This window comes from Neolamprologus multifasciatus, chromosome 20, assembly GCF_963576455.1.
Source record: "Neolamprologus multifasciatus chromosome 20, fNeoMul1.2, whole genome shotgun sequence".
Classification (NCBI taxonomy): Eukaryota; Metazoa; Chordata; class Actinopteri; order Cichliformes; family Cichlidae; genus Neolamprologus; species Neolamprologus multifasciatus.
Window position 1 is genome coordinate 29,094,881 of NC_140458.1, and position 16,658 is coordinate 29,111,538.

Sequence of the window (16,658 nt, forward strand, 5' to 3'; positions counted from 1 at the left end):
TAAGGTTTTTTTGTTCCCTATAGAGAGACGTGTTTGTTTGCTGCTGACTTTTTAACTTACTAGTATTCAAACAGTAAAAGACTAAATGATAAATCAGAACTAATCATATGGTGATTATCCTAACATAGAGTAGTAGTTATATTTAAAACCACTGGAGGGTTTAAGTTTATTTTTTAATTTGGCCCAATCTAGTGGCACAGCAGTGTGAAAAACTGCAGTGCGATCTTTACTAGGTTTCTATTTTTTTTCTTGAACATCACTATGAAATGTGAACTTATATCAGTTTGATGTCAAAAAAACTGTTTTCTTTCCTTGTAGTGGACAGCACCGAGTCTTCTGAGGAGTGCACGAATCTCTTCAGCAGCTCGGAGCACAGCTGTCTGTCTGCCATCAGTGGCGAAATAGTGGACTCCTCCTCCTGTGTATCTCAGAATTCACAGACCCACCCACAGACCTGTCGGACACCCAGCCTGAGGCGAAGCAGCTCACCGACAGCTACCAGAAAGAAGCCAGGTGTAGCTCCCAAACCTCCTCATCTGGCTAATTCTCAAGTGCAGGTGAAGGTGTAACAAGGCAACCTGGTGAATTAGTAAATGAGCGGAAAATTCTGGTCTCAGCGCTTCTCGGGTTGTTTTTGTGGCTCAGTTCATTAGCAGGTCTGATGCAGCAGTTTTCCAACATGACGATTCAGTGTCATTAAGAACTTAAGTTATGCAGTTATGTTTTGACTTTTTTATTACATGCTAATATATTTGAGTGGTTCCTTGTTTTGCAGGGTGATGCACTTATAATTGGAAAATCAACAGAAGTTTAATATTGAATCCCCAGCAGAAGAAAGGCAGGTTAAATTCTACATTTATGTCATTTTTCTGTGTGTTTTTATATTAAAAAAGGATACTATTCATGTGTATGTGGTAGTGCATATACACAGGGGGGGACAGTATTTAAAATTCCTTAAAAAAAGAAGAAACCAAGCCCTAGCTTGAAAGACATACACCATAAAACTTTCTGTTGTTAAACCTTTAAATTTGAATAACAGCAGCTAACCTTATGTTGGTCATTTTATAGTCTTTGAAGCCTAAGGACACTTCTTAAAGAAATAGTGACAGATGTGGTTATATCAGTGACACAGCATTCAGAATAATATGTGCTTTTAATATTTTTCCAGATTGGACTTCAACTCAGGCTGGTCAGTCCTGCTCCGGTCACCCAGCAGATGGATGAACTATCAGAATGAAAAATATTATGTACAACCAGACTTTGTCATTTTAGAGGCATTTGCGGTTTGTTTTTGCATGTGTCATACCTCAGTCACTCAAATGTGGTATATTTGATCATATGAAGAAGATACTGCTGCTGAGCTGATGTCACACATTCACCATGAAGTGTGAAACGTAGAGCCATCAGTGGGAGTTTTTTAATAAACACAATCATATATGTGATACGAGGTGTGCTTAGTCTTTTTGCCCATCAGAGTCGTCCTAATGCCCCCCAATGCAGGTTTTACCTTTATAAAGAACCAGGTATCTGCTGTTACAGCTGTGGTGGGTTAAAACCATAGCAAAAATATGCAGTTGAATAGGAATAATTATACCTGCTGCCTCACATTAGGTCACCAAAAATTCCAGAAAAACATTCTCATGTCATGAAATATAACTAATATATATTTTAAAGTGTGATTTGTCTTTTCTGCTGATGTCTGGAGGCCGTGTTATAAAAGAGCCCCTTGGGGTGACCAGATAGCAAGGAGGCATTCTATGACTGCACAAAAGTGTAGTTTGTGTTCTAGGGGATACATTTTAAAATATGATTTGTATGATCTTCTATCCTGTACACCTTGTACAATTGTTGATTAACAGGGATCATAGAGAAAATGTTTTATTTATGGATGTCTTGAAAGTTAGCAGCTCATGTGAAACAAACACCAGAGCAGCATGTATAAACCACTCCAATCTAGAGTATTTAATGCTTATTTTTCTTTGGTCAAAGTCAAAGCATTGCTTAGGAAGTAAATTGCAATCATGTATTTTTGCCAGCTTAACCACATTGTTCTGCCAATACGCTCGCACAGAGCCCAGTACTACTTGGAAACTCAGGCTTAACGTGAATGGGGATAAACTGAGAAATGTGGATACTGTATGGATTGAAATATAAAATTAATTGAATTAATCTACAGTAAATAACACTCGTAAATACATTTCTGTTTCTTCTGTACTGTAACCTTTTGATGGTCCTTTTACTGCCACTGTATTTTTAAACTGATGCTTTTTACCTGTATGCCTCTAAGTTTCTTAGTAATCCTACACCCACCGATGTATCTGTACGGAGAGACTAGTCGCTCGTGTGTTTTCAATAATATCTTGATTTGAATGACTGTGTGTGTGCAGGGAAGCAAGAAAAGCTACTTCATAACAAGCAGTGAATAGAATAAGGCCTTAATCTTGCAAGCAGAAACTACTTACCGTCTAGGGTCCACTAAGCGTTACATCTGCTCCATGTACCAAGTTTCTCTTTATGAAAACGACCATTAAAACACATTTTTAAATGTGTTTTATTTAAAGGTGCCGGTGATGAGTGAAGTTTTGTTATTCTATGTAAATATAAAGAGTATACAAATCATGACAGGAAAAGTTAAGGCAGTAACACAGTAGCCTTGGTTTGCATGTTTGTTTTTCATGACACTGACCTTTTGTGCATCTGTATCCCTTTCTTTTTTGCTGACTTGCTTTCTTTTATACTTTTTATTTGTTGATGTAAATTAGTTGTTCTGTTTCTTAATTTTTCCTATTCAAGGTCAGTAGGGTTGTGTTGTTTCTTTCCACCCTGAATTAAGGTCTAAACGACTCAGTCATGTGAGGAGCAAAGAGAGGAAATGCAGCCCTTCCTTATTACACACACAACACCCTCACAGATACAGACACTTACTGCGCTACCTACATACGTGCATGATATATTCTGCTGATAGCATAATTTTGCAAAAACTAGATTTTTTTAATGTTGTGTTTCAGCCGTGTTCTTCTGTTTTGTCTGTTTGTTGTTTTTACAAAAGCCATTTCAGTCTTTTTCATTGAGCCTATATTGACCAGCTGACCTGTAAGCAACATGAGGAAAAACTCATCAGTGCTTTTATATAACCTAATGTTATTGAGCTAAAAACAAACAAACAAAAGTTGGTGTTGTAATTACCTACCCTTAATTTGAAAAGTCAGTGGGATGTGTTCCTGTTTTGCATTGTAAAATGTAATTTATACTTTTATGTTCAACAGTAAATTAATATATGATGTAAATGATTTGGGGAAAACCTGTTTTTGTTTTTATCTTTAAATTTAGTGAGTAAGTAGGAGTGTAATTATTTACACACATCAGCTGAGCCTAATTGCTATTACTTTGCTGAGTTAGCACTGTTTGCTTTAACACATGATTTACTGGTTTAGGTCGTGAAGTGAGTCTGTCACAATGCTAGATGCAGAATGAAAGTTCACAAGAAAGGAAGGAGTGTTGTAAGTCTGTCTGACCTTCATAACTAAAAACAGAGTTACTGATGTGAGGAGCAGACAGATGGGGGCGTCCCGATTAAGTTACACATGCTACAAATATCCCTCAGGAGCTGTTACACTGTGCGGTCTTTAACCAATAAGCAGCAGCAGCTGAAGAGTGAAAGGACACAAAACCTGCTGCAGATATGAGCCAAGGTAAGGCAGAAGAAAAAAAATCCCTTGTTTCTGTGGGTTTTAACACCTCCAGATTAAGATGCAACTTCTGCTCTTTTTAAATAAGTGTCGCCTTAAATGTCACAAGTAAAATGTGATGAGCGGGAATGGTAACTGACATTAGATCTGGAGCATTAGGTAACGCTCCATCTGCAATGGGAAATGCTTTGCTGATGATTTTATATAATTTATTGTCTCTGAAGATACTTTGAGCGGGTGACCAAACTTTCATGAAGTCACGAATTTATGAAACTTTCATAGCTTTACTTACTGTTGCATGTCTATATGTTTTAGTGGTGTGAGTAGTTGTATTGCCTTTGACAGTTTTGGACATTGAGCGCTATGATCTGGACATTAAGCGCAACAGCAGAAGCCATCACACACAGCTGTGTGGAGAGGAGCGTTTGATCGTCCGGAGAGGGCAGCCCTTCAACATTATCTTACACCTGACTGCTGGCAGCAAGGACTTCAAACCCGGTGAACCAGGCCTCACACTCATCGTTGAAATGGGCACAACTATTTATTAGTTGTACGTACATGTGTGTGCAGTGTCTTTGAATGCATGCATGAGTGAATCAGTAGTTATTTAGGGTTTATTTGTCTGTAAACCAGATTTGGATTTATTCTTTATGCCTGTGTCTGTCTCTCCAGGTCTACTACCAAGAAAAGAATCAGACACTAAGGTTACCTTCAATATAACTGACTCCACAGTGGACACTGACTGGAGTGCTTCTGCCACTTATGATCCGTCTGGAAACACACTATCATTGTCCATCTCCTCTTCCCCTGATGCCCCCATTGGGGTCTATTCTCTGACTCTGGACCAAAATGGGAAGAAGACCAGTTTAGGTTCACTCTGCTTTTTAAAGCTTGGTGCCCCAGTGAGTACATGAAGTTGTCTCTAATTGATTTATGATAAGTTATTTATATTCTGGGTTCAGTGTCAGTCCCTTTAAATGTTGTCCGCTTTACATTTATATAGTATGTGGACACTATAAAATTTTCTAAATGGACAAATTTAAGGCCCTAGGGCAAGAATTGGCCCAGTGAAGACTCCAATCCCAGATGGATGTCACTGGAAAATATGAAGGAGTTATAAAATTTCACTGTATTTTTATATATTTTACAGCTTTTTCTGCTAATAAAACCTTTTCGCACAGTAATACATAAACAATAGGATGACAGAAAAGGTCTTGTTTACGCTCTCGTCTACTATAGAATTTTTGGTTTAAAAAAAGAGAATTATTTTCATCAATTAACAAAAACTTTATGTTTTTTAATTACTGGGCAGTGAGCTACCAGAACTTTTGTTTATTACCGAAGACATTTCTGATGTAGAAAACTGTTGTGTGCTGTAAAAATTACACTCCTTTGTCTTATATTAAGATATCTCAGGGATTAAATGTGTAGTTAAATGTCTTTACACTGACAGAAAGTGCAGTTTCATTCTCCGTCCTACTTAAGATCAAAGTGGTGTGTATGCGGACCTCAGTGTTAAATGAGTTTGACCGGCCATGGTCTAAATGTTTTGGTGTTTTGGTGCACCAACAGGTGATGCTGTTTACATGCACAGTGAGACAAAGAGGCAAGAGTATGTTCTAGCACAACATGGACAGATCTACAGAGGAACACATAAAAGAATCAAGGGGACACCCTGGAACTTTGGACAGGTATCAGAAATGCCATAAATCAACAGATTAAGTAAGGGCTGTGCAAACATTTTGAAACATATTCTCCTTCTCCTCGGTTCCTCTGCAGTTTGAAGCAGGAATATTGGACATCTGTCTGAAGATTCTGGATGAAAACCCTAAGTTTGTGTCTGATGCTGATAAGGACTGCTCTGCGAGGAGAAATCCCATTTATGTGACCAGGGTGCTGAGCGCCATGGTAAGTCTGCTTTTTTATGAAGATGGTTGGTATGAAGGTTGGTTGTGTCTCTCCTTCACTTATGACTCATTTGTGTTTTTTTGGTCTCGTCTCTTGCACTCAGATTAACAGTAATGATGACAGGGGTGTCCTGGTAGGAAACTGGGGAAAGATTGAAGATGGCACTCATCCGGGAGAGTGGATCGGCAGCGGGGACATTCTGCGTCAGTGGGCAGAAAGCGGTCCTGTCTGCTACGGCCAGTGTTGGGTGTTTGCTGCAGTTGTATGCACAGGTTGACACATGTTTTCAGTGCTTTAGAGTTTGCTATTGTTTTGTTTATTGATTGGTTTAGTTTAATTCGCAGTAATAATATAAAGTTAAATGGAAAAAAAATGTCTGTTTTTTATTTTCAAGAACGATTAAAATAAACCAACGAATGATCTGATATCGTCGTGTTGGTGTTGTTCCTGGGACAACATAGTAAACATTTGCAACATTGCAAGTGACCAATCACATTGTTGTGACGTTATTCTTTGGCGCGCCTAGCCATTCGTGCATTTATTAAATTCCAATGTTGCAAGCACAATATCAATTCTGCTTAGCGTTTATTAACGGGTTAGGGTTGGGGTTAGGGTCAGGGTCCGTTGATCGGCGGACAGAGGCGGTTTCTCACAGCTTAAGTACAGTTTTTTGTTTTACGGCGGTTTTTCCCGAAGTCGCAAAAGTATGACGTCACAACATTCTGATTGGTCACTTGCAATGTTGATCCTGGAACAACATTTACTATGTTGATCTGGGAACAACACCAACACGACAATATCAGATCCCAGCGCTTTGCACCGATGAATTAGGCCTCTTATGTCATTGATGTGACTGCCTTCACTCCAGCTTCTAACAGCAAAGATGATGGAGGAGGGCAGGTGAGGACAGGCCAGAGGGTTGCAAAACATGCGGTCGGATGTGTTTGAGCTGAGGTCAAACATGGTCTCCAAAGTACAGAGGATAATTACTTGACACTCTTCTCTATTCCCCACTATTTCATTTCCAATTATGATTTCCATGATGTAATGTGGATTAATCAAAGCCAGCCTGACCTGCAAAGAGTGACGAGGACATACGTTTGAATTAAACTGTCTATGACAGGGCCTGTCATTATGTTGCCAACATATTTCCTACACAGAAAAACATACTTGTCCAAATGTATGTGAATAAAATTAAAGCTTAGAAAACGTGAATACGTACTTAACTAATTTTAAATAGTTTTCAGATACATGGAAAACTATAATATTCATGTGTAGGCTACTGTAAATTTGGAGTTTAGCTCTATCCCTCCTATTATTTTAGATGAAAATCCTCAAAGACATTTGAGCAGTTGTCCCTTACTTACTTTGGACAGAATCAGAGAGATGTAGTCTTTGCAATGATCTGGTGCAAAGTTGATCAAGCAAAGGATGGCCTCATACACCATCCGCTCCTGCTTCACAATGAGCCGGTCACTCTCAATGATTTTAATGAGTTCATTTGCAGAGAGCATCAGGAACTCATCAGAGGTGGTGACGACCGCCTCGAAATGGTTCAACATGAAGAGTAAGGCCTTCATCAGCTGTGGGTTGTAGTAGAAATTTGTAAACCCCCAAATGTTGATGCAGTTCTGTGGGAATATTTGCTTCTCCATGAAGTCGCTACAGGCTTGCATGATGCCCGATATTCCAAACCTGTCTGCTGCTATGAAAAGCTCTTGCATGTTGTCTGTTGTCACAGGAAGAACCCCAGTGTAGGCAAATTCAGTGATGAGCTTCACTGTGCCTGGTGTCACATCGGGAATGTCAAAGACTAGACAGTCTGGGGCTGACCAGCGTGCAAAGACAGCTCTGAGATGACGGGGAAAAGTATTAAAAATGAGATGTTGCATCACCCACATGTTCATACAGCATCACGCGTCATCGGTATGATTTATCTTTTAACACCAACCCCATTATGTCTCCAAAGGTTGATTCTGTTCATCTGGACGTAGAGTTTTCAGTTTCAGTCCAGATTTACTTACCTGGATGATTGAACATGCATCAAGACGAAAAACACCATTATGTGTTTTTGTTTGTTTGTTCAAATATAAGTGTGAGTAACAAATTGCACAAAAACGCCAGATGTTGAGTTGAGTTCATATATGCAAATTGATTGGAGCTTCTTTCATAAAATAGTGCTTTCTCCTTCACGAGTAGCTCACAAATTAGTACTCCAACCATGCAGCAATACACAGAAAGTCAGAATTGACACTTCAGATTCAACTGGTGTAAACACTTGAAACTTTTATGCACTGATTTACAAACGTAAACAATTCGTAAACCGGTGCATAAAAGTCAAGTTTTTATAACGCAGCTATATCTATATATGTAATACACAAGTATTCATGATTAGTGGAAATAAATAAATAAATAAAATAATTAATTTCCCCCTTAAATTGAGCATTTGTTGAACTCTACTTCGAGTCATATGCAGTTTTCTGAAGTCAGGACTCTTCATCCACCCTTACAGCTTCTAAGGGGCATGAGAAAGGGTCTGTTCCACTTTCAACTTCCTGTGATTTTTTACTGACATCCACCGTCATATCTGTAATATAATATTTAAAGTAGGGAATTTCTTAGATAGAGGATACACCAAACCCAATGAAAAGATCCTAGAAGGATAAGGTCCACTACTTAAATAACTTAAAATTATAACAGAAATGTAATCCATGGTCTCTAAACTGTGAAAAGGCCCGAGTTTCCTCACTGCATTAAATGAAAGGCTGGAAAACTCTGATTTGCACATATGACTTTATTATTATTATTATTATTATAATTAAACCCCATTTTTAATTTAAGTAAGTATATTTGCATTATACTGAAATTATGTAAAATACACACAGAATTTGTTCAAATGGTTCCAGTTTATTGGCATCCACTGAATCACTTTCATTACAGAAAAAAACATTACCCCTAGTGGCAGAGTCCTGGTAGTACAGACTGATTCTATAGAAACACATACCACACAGCAAGTCGGTAAGAAAATATCTAAGTGTTATCTACAGTCAAGCATATCTGGGTTAAAATGTTACTGAAATCTTTCCTGGTTTTGGTTTTTATCAGATGAACATGAATTAATGAAATAATGGCTCCGCTTTAATGTTCGACATTCAAAATCCAAAGGTTTACTTTGATATTAGGGATCATGTTAAAGCCCAAACATCTGTTTTATGACCCCAGTAATGACTCTGACTAATGCATCCACACCTTTGGTTGAACAAACACTGCAGAAAACTGCTAATTTTCACCTGCTCTTTGAAAGATTTTGTGGTTCCAGGCTTCCAGGAGAGGCCAATCTTTTTACTGCAAAGGTTTTACATGAACAGCACGTCTCAGCTGAGCATTTGGAATCAGCAGATAAGCTACAGCTTCTACAATCTTTCTTTTATATAAGGAAAAAAAATCACCTCAGCTGTAGCAGCAGGAGTCGCCACGTGTTTCTGAAGATACTAATGAAATGAGCAGTTTGTTAAACGTCTCTGACCTTTTTATCATAAACTTTTTCAATAAATGTATTTTTTTTGTGTATCAGACAACTGAAAATTAAATATCAGTTAAGCAAAATGACAGATGGCCTTCTCGCAGAACTGCTCCTAAAAGGCTCGTACCAAAATAATGACTTTGGTAATTACAACTTTTCCTGACCTCAACATCTAAATAAACACATTTGTTACAGGATGGATCAACCATGAAAAGAGATAACAAAAACAAATATGAAGGGGATGCAGGCGTGAACCTGTTGAATACTGAAATCGATACAGGCAGGTAGAACTGTGGAATATTTAATAATTATTTTTGATCAGTCCAATGTGTCTATTAATGTTGCTAAAGTAGGGAATGGTCAGTTCATTTCACATATAATCTAATTAATGCAACTACGCTACCCTTTTATTTAACTGTTCCAAAAATGTTGTGATCAGTATATCAGCAAATGTCATTTTCTGGCTTGTTTATCTTGACACTTCTTTTAATAACGGTTCAATCCTGATGTCTTCTTTTATTTTTATTTTTGCCTTCTTATCAATTACCTTTTCAAAAGATACAGCAATAGTATTTTTAGTTTTAGCATTTAGATGATCTTTTTTCAAACGTGCAGGATTTCATTAGCAAAACTCAAACTGTGCCTCTTTTCCACTAACGAACATAATGAGCTTCATCATATTTCAAATGAAAGCATGACAACAGTTCTTCTGAACCTTGTGCACCTTTGTATCAAAATAAGGAAAATCCTTACATACAGGAAAATAAAAAGTCCCTTGTCTTTAAAATTCCTGCCTGAATGATTGTATCCCACAAATCCCGTTTTTCAGACTCTAACAAGTGTTACTTTAATGAAAGCGCTGCGTGTGGCGTCCGGTGAAACAACCAAAAAAGCAACACATACTGAAGTGGCCTGATATTTTTTCTAACTATACAAACACACACTTACACACCGTAAATCAACAATCTCTCTAATTTGTCGATAAAAACCAAGCAAATAAAAGTCAAAAAATAAACCTAATGAATGGTACATCCTCTTCACAGTGTAGCCACAGCCTTTAGGAATTAAGAGAGCGGACAGACAACCTTTGCTCACTGAATCCGAACTATAACTTACAGCCAGATGCTTCGACTGACATGTCCTGACAACCAAGTTTACGTCTAAGCTCCTCCTCCTAAATCACTGAAACTTCCAGCATTTAAAACAAAATAAAAGCAACAGGAAACTTGTTCCAAGCTGGTGAAGTGGAATCCTTGACGATCGAGAGGGTACGGGGGAAAAAAACTAACAAAATAAACAGGCTGACAGAGTCTTTATTCTCCTCTGCAGAGCATTCTCATTTTACCAAAAGCCTTCCTCGTCCTCGTCCTGCAGGTTTGAGTTAGCAGGTGGGCTGGCGACTGTTAAGAGGATTGACCACACGTGTCCTCTGGCTGGAGACACAGCTGGGAGTATTTCTGTAAATCCAACGTGGAGCTGAGATCGGCTGGGGAGGAGCATACGGGAGACTTCGTCGAGGCAAAGGGTTCTCAATCGGTGGAGAAGAGGTCGCCTGCTGAGGGGAGCGGGGCCAGACCCCCAGTTACGTTGGGCAGCAGCGAAAGGTCAGGGAGACTCTGGATGTGGGACTTGAGCTCCTTCCTCACCTGAGTCACCCTCGCCAGTTTCTGCTTATACTCCTACCGAAAAAATGACAACACGCACAGGTATAAGCAAATTATATATTTTTTTAATATGAAAATATGTGAGGCAGGAAACAGAAGAGCCAGGCAGTAAAGAATGCCTGGCTCTTCTGTTTCTTTAGATGACCTCTAAAGCTGGATGCACTAAAATGTCAGTAATAAACGTCAGAATTGTATTTAAACATCCAAGAATAAACGTCTGCCAACTGTGATAACCAGATGCGCTTTTTACAGTGTGCTGACTTTCTGACCTCTTTTATTTCTTGCCATGTCAGACATGCTCCCAGCTATGTGGGCATGTTTTTAGCCAATGAGTGCTTTTAAGGCTGAAGCATTAGCTGTAAACTGCTTCTAAACTTCTAAACGGCAAAAATAAACATGTTTGCGGTTGTTTTTATCTCTTAGCTAATCTGAGTCACTGAACATGACCTCAGAAAGATCGGGGTGTTGTTACTTTTAGGTATTTTTCCTGCAGTTATCTGTGAAATAATAAGGCATGCTGTATGGTAACTGCTATAATGACTTCAGACATCTGTACTTAACTCTACACAAGTGTATTACAGGTTTTGCAGCTCCCTTTATTAATGAGACAAACACAAGCATTCAAACATCCTTTTCTAATGACTGTTGCGTCTGTCGAGTGCCTTACCTCCAGTTTCTTCTCTCTCTCCATGAGTGCCTCCTTCTGGCTGCTGATGTATTCAGTGAGCATACGTGCTAACTGCCGCCGGTCCTCCAGCTCTGCGGCCAGGCGCCCGTTATATTCTGCCAGCAGCAAGCAGGCTTCATCCACAGTTTTTGAGAGCTTGTCTGCGGCTTCTTTGTCTAGAGTTGAGCCAAAGTGTGTTGTTAATCTCAGAGCCATAATTTAAACTGAGGTTACTCCAGATAAACACGCTCCTCTGCAAGCAGTGCTTGATTGCTGTATATATGTTCTGTCCTAACATTTATTGATTGAGTGTGAGTCTTTTTGGAAGGAACAATTCTATCACAGTGAAAGCAGAGATAAAACAATCTAAGCTCAAGCTCTACAAAAAGATCTCCTGAGGCTGCTCTCTCCTTAGCTTTCTGTGGTCAGTGTGGTACACACCATAGAAGACACCTGTGATGCTAATTACAGGGAACAATCTAGTTTACCTTGGCTCTTTTCCACTAGTACCGGTACCTACTCGGCTCAACTCAACTGTACCCTTTCCATGTGCTTTTTACAGTTCTCGTCTGCAAAACTCTACTCGTTTTGTCTCATTTTTCATTATAATCAACTACCATCTAATGTGGATGGGATCATTACAGCAATTTGGCTGAAACTGCTGGGTTTAAAGAAAGTCTGTTTTGAATTTTGTGAAGGAGTCACTCTCATGACTCACCGAGTGACACCACTGACTTGCCAATTGGCAGCATGCAGTCTGTTAGCATGACATTTTTGGATCAATTCAGCTCGCTTGGTACCAGGTCCTACTATCAAAAACCATAAAAGAGCTCAGTAGGCACTAGTGGAATCAGTCTTTTCTAGGGGTACCATCATTTATAGCCAAGACAATTTCATTAGTTGTTTAAAAAAAATGATTCTGCTGAACGACAATTTAAAAGCAATGTTTGATTTTCTTGAAGTTTTTTGTTTTAGTGTTATTACTTTTCTCAGTTTCAAGTTATTATTTTAGTGACTACTGTAGATTGACAGAAGGTTACCAACAATTTTGTCCAAAACCGAGCTGAGCTGTCCAAGCCTTACCTGTGATCTTCTCCAGCAGGGAAACATCCTGGACTTCCTGCGGCAGCGAGGCAATCTTCTGACGAACAGCTGCGTCACCTGATGCAGCGTTCTCTAAGTCCTGCAGGGCTTTTACCAGCTCCTCTGTCTGCACGTGTGCCAGAGTGTGTTTAAAGACAGGAGACAAGGGAAAAAAGGAAGTGGGGGAAACAGTAATAAGAGATCAGTAAGGAGGCCAGTCATAAATACCAGCATTTTAACATTATCTGGATTAAACGTTGGCATCTTCACCAGCTGAGTTGCCGAGGAATCTGCGTTGCGAGGAGAAGTGTGGCTTCTATAGTCGTTGTCATCATCGTCCTCATCTTCCTGGATCTTTTGATAGCTTCTTTTCACTGGCTTTTTTTCTTCTGCAGAGTGAAGTTTGGAGATAACAGAACAGAAAAAACACATCATGAGGTCACTAATGTGTTTCCTTTAACACCTATGATGGCATGCTGATGTCGACAGGATAAACACTGTATTCACTGTTAGATAACATTTTGGGTACTTGAATGCTGCTATTTCTGTTGTTCTGTGATACAAACTCAGTAAAAACCTGCCATTTACCTGCAAATGCAGGTGTGTCGACACACATGTTGTTAACAGTGAAAGAGTGAACAGAAAGGCTTCCTGTTTGGAGAATTATTCAGTCATAATCAGTGTATTTACTCAGATGCAGCCCACTGACACAGTCACCTCATAAATCATGACAGCTCTCTAACAAACTTCCACAAAATGTGACTTCTTTCAGCATTGGTGATCCCGGCCATGGTTTTAAAGTGAAATGCTGTGATGTCAAACGCATCGTATACATTTACATACACCTGTGACAACATGTTATGTAATAGTCATCTAACCTGAAGGCCTGGGGCTGTTTGAGTCTTCTATGGCGAGTCTAAGCTGCTGGATGAAGTCGCTTCTGTAGAGGTTCCTCTCCTTCCAGATGTTCAGCAGTCTTTCCATGTGCTTTTTACAGTTCTCGTCTGCATCACTGCAGGGCGACGAGGGGAGCAACAGATTTCAGCAGACAATAAGGGAATAACGAGTTACATAAAAATTTTAAATTTAAAGACGCACAGGAAGGCTATAAAAAGATCAAAGCACATCCAGAGTTTTTATGACATATTTTCTAAAAAACAAAAGATAACGGGGGCTGCAGAAGGATCTGCTGTGCTTAATAGATAAGCAAAAAAACAAAACAAAATTCAAACTAATTATTTCCCATGCATCTACTTCACCACACAGACTCACACACATTTACTACATTCAGGAGAGTCTAATTTGGACTTAGAGAACACGGTGGTCACCGTTAAAATATACCTGGCAACATGGGAGCAGGCATCGACGAGCACAGACTCAAAGTCTTTGGTGAACTCGGGGCCTTTCTTCTTGCTGTTCTGGATGACATCATTAGCCAGATACAGGAATGTCAGCTTCCTGCTGCTTTTAGCTGCAAGATACATGAAAAATATCTCATTTAAAACATTAGCTTTAACAAAAATAACAAGGAAAATTCACAGAGTGATTATCAGTTTCTCACATTCAAATTATTTTGAGTTTGAGTTGCAGTTTGAGTTTCAATTTGCATATTTTCCCTTCATCATGCCCATCTCCTTTACTTACTGCATAAGAATGAGGAAAAATACACTGTTAGTCGCAATAAAACTGGATTTACTAGTATTTCTATTCTTTCACACCCATGTAAGCTGACCATCTATAAGGTCTTAGGGCAGGGGTGTCAAACATAAGGCACAAGGACCAGAATCAGCCTAGCACAGATTCCAATTCAGCCCACTAAACAGCTTTGGAAAACGTAGAAAGATGCATACATTTTGGTTTACAGCTTTTCCTACTGAGAAAGACCTCCCCCTTGACTGTTCATACTGCACCAAAGTAATTAAGCAACAGATAAACAATTAACTGAGTTTTTTTTCCCCCTACAATGCAGTATAACAGTTTACGTTTTTTTGTTGTTTTTTTTACAATAGGTCCACAGTTTTAAGAAAGGCCATTTCCTATTAACAACCCCCCCCCCCCCAAAAAAAAAAACAAAAAACAAAACAGTACAGGACAGACTAGGCTGTAAGATACCAGAAGTCATCCTACATATTTATTTCCTGAAACTAAGATAATGTCATGGATTAAATGCACAGTTAAACTTCTTTGCACTGACAGAAAGGGGCTTTGCAGTGTGCTGTACGTGGCTCACAGCGTAAAATGAGTTTACAGTCTGTGCTATGTCATTGCTTAGAAGAAATGCATGTATTACAAGTAAAGGACACTGTACATGCGTCCTTTACTTGTTAGTTACCGGCTCTCTCTTTGGCTGCAACATACACACTAATGTGTGGGGGGTTTTTCAGGGGGGCAGTCAGGTCTCACCTTTTTTCAGCTCTCTGTGCCACACTTTGACGATGAGGCCCGAGTGTTTGCGGTGGTGGATGATCCACAGAGACAGAGTCTGGACGCTCTGCTGCGAGCTGCTCAGCTCCGACAGCTTCTTCTCCAGGGCGGACTCAGAGAAGGACGACATGCCGGTGAGTGAGTGTGCGCTTCCCTTGTGACCGGACCAACTCCGACCAGCTTTAACGCGACTGAGCCCCGAGCTATTTTGGAGAGACTCGCACTGTCATCAAAACTGAAGTTGTGCTGCTAACTTACTGACAGGTAGCATCAAACTGCTTCCCGCTCCTCCCAAACGTTACCTTAGCTCCCAGCTTCCTGAATTATCGACCAAATCCGCTAAAGCAAGCCTGCGATGAAGATGAGCTCCTTTATCAGCAGCTGCTTCTTCACTCACTCCAGTGTTTGTTTACAGCACCAGCTAACGTTAGCCAACCGAGCTAAGCAGCCATCTGCAGAGCAGTGCAGCCCTGTGCTAGCCTGCTCTCCAAACAGACTCTGGATACACAGAGCTTCTGTAACACGCCGGATTAATACGTGTCAACCCACCAGCATAAAAAACCCAACAACGAAGCGCTAACGGCGAAACTCACACTTTGGCTTTGGTCGCCTAACTCACCAAAAAGACTTCTTTCAAAAAATGGCAGCTTGCACTTTCACCTCGATGTTCGTGTCGCATGGTAGTGACGCAAGCAGAACCGGGCATCACCATCATTATCTTTATCCGGGGATGAAGGCTATTTTGTTCATATCGCCACTGCTTAAATAACACAGATTTTTTTAAAGACAGTCAGTATCATCTATAATTTCACGAGAATTTTGAGAAATATATCTCAGTATTTTTGATGATTTAGAATGTATATATATATATATATATATATATATATATATATATATATATATATATATATATATATATATATATATATATATATATATATTAGAACATGTAATAAGGCTATAAGAGGGACTAAAACTAATTTACTAAAGTTTTGTATTTTTGTTTATTTTTCACTGCAGTTCAAATGCATTAAAACAGGCAATTTTACACTATCAGAATCAGAATCAGAATACTTTATTAATCCCGAAGGAAATTAGGGTTACAGCAGGCAGCATGCTAATGGTGCATGCGCACTTACAAAGGAACCTTCTGACCAACTTTACACAAACATCACATTGGGGAGACATGTCAGAAAGGTAGGCTGATAGGAAAAAAACAACGAAAATACATAACATGAGGTAAGAGGAGGAGAAAATTAACTCCACTCAGACTGAGCTCCTAGTGGGAGAACAGTTTGATAACAGAAAAAACACCTCAGCACAAAAAGCACATGACTATCAATACACCATAGAAACACAAGACAGGGTAAAGGGTAAGAGAGAGCCGGTGTAGACAGCGCATCCGGTCCTGCAGCATGTCTGCGCTGGTCCATTCGACTGCCATCTTCCACGGTAGGGCACAAGCATCGAAGGCCTTTGGAAAGGGAGGGGGGGATCAGTGTGTGCATATCAGTGTATGTGTGTGTGTGTGTCCAGAGTTCAGCTGAGACAGTGTCCTTCGCCTCGCCAGGCTAAGTAAACAGTCTTCCATCCAACCCAGGTGGCCTTGCATGGAATGGGGGGAACAGTCTAAACACAGTCGTTATCAGGGTGTTTTGTTCAGCTCCAGCCTTGAGGCCGCAGCTGGCGCCGAAGGGGTC

The 16,658-nt window shown here is 39.7% G+C and overlaps 2 protein-coding genes and 1 pseudogene across 6 annotated transcripts in view; 2 read left to right on the plus strand and 1 right to left on the minus strand.

Annotated features, from left to right (window-relative positions):
• The window catches only part of LOC146495183 (pleckstrin homology domain-containing family G member 4B-like), a 45,981-nt gene extending 41,943 nt beyond the window's left edge, over nucleotides 1-4,038 (plus strand). For 2 of the 3 annotated variants that reach the window (XM_085145639.1, XM_085145638.1), the window contains exons 23-25: nucleotides 319-557; nucleotides 776-838; nucleotides 1,169-4,038. In XM_085145639.1, coding sequence (XP_085001765.1) covers nucleotides 319-557; nucleotides 776-814 — 278 coding nt within the window. In that variant the 3' untranslated portion in view covers nucleotides 815-838; nucleotides 1,169-4,038. Of the gene's footprint in view, nucleotides 1-318; nucleotides 558-775; nucleotides 839-1,168 lie in introns of those variants that run through there. The other variant, XM_085145640.1, reaches the window with a different exon arrangement.
• Nucleotides 3,683-14,480, plus strand: LOC146495185 (protein-glutamine gamma-glutamyltransferase 2-like; annotated as a pseudogene). The gene is made up of 6 exons (XR_014871572.1): nucleotides 3,683-3,692; nucleotides 4,014-4,220; nucleotides 4,362-4,591; nucleotides 5,262-5,380; nucleotides 5,469-5,597; nucleotides 5,701-14,480. The product of XR_014871572.1 is annotated as a protein-glutamine gamma-glutamyltransferase 2-like (transcript).
• rprd1b (regulation of nuclear pre-mRNA domain containing 1B) lies at nucleotides 8,485-15,651 on the minus strand. 2 transcript variants are annotated; one of them, XM_085145644.1, is made up of 8 exons: nucleotides 15,261-15,651; nucleotides 14,938-15,161; nucleotides 13,876-14,005; nucleotides 13,413-13,546; nucleotides 12,805-12,923; nucleotides 12,535-12,661; nucleotides 11,452-11,627; nucleotides 8,485-10,799 (listed from the first exon to the last, which is right to left on the minus strand). In XM_085145644.1, exons 2-8 carry the CDS (start codon nucleotides 15,086-15,088, stop codon nucleotides 10,650-10,652), a joined length of 987 nt encoding a protein of 328 aa, XP_085001770.1. In that variant the 5' UTR covers nucleotides 15,089-15,161; nucleotides 15,261-15,651; the 3' UTR covers nucleotides 8,485-10,649. The 2 variants fall into 2 exon arrangements, with proteins under 2 accessions (XP_085001770.1, XP_085001769.1); XM_085145643.1 differs by having other exon boundaries at nucleotides 14,938-15,651.
• Between the last annotated feature and the right edge of the window lie 1,007 nt (nucleotides 15,652-16,658).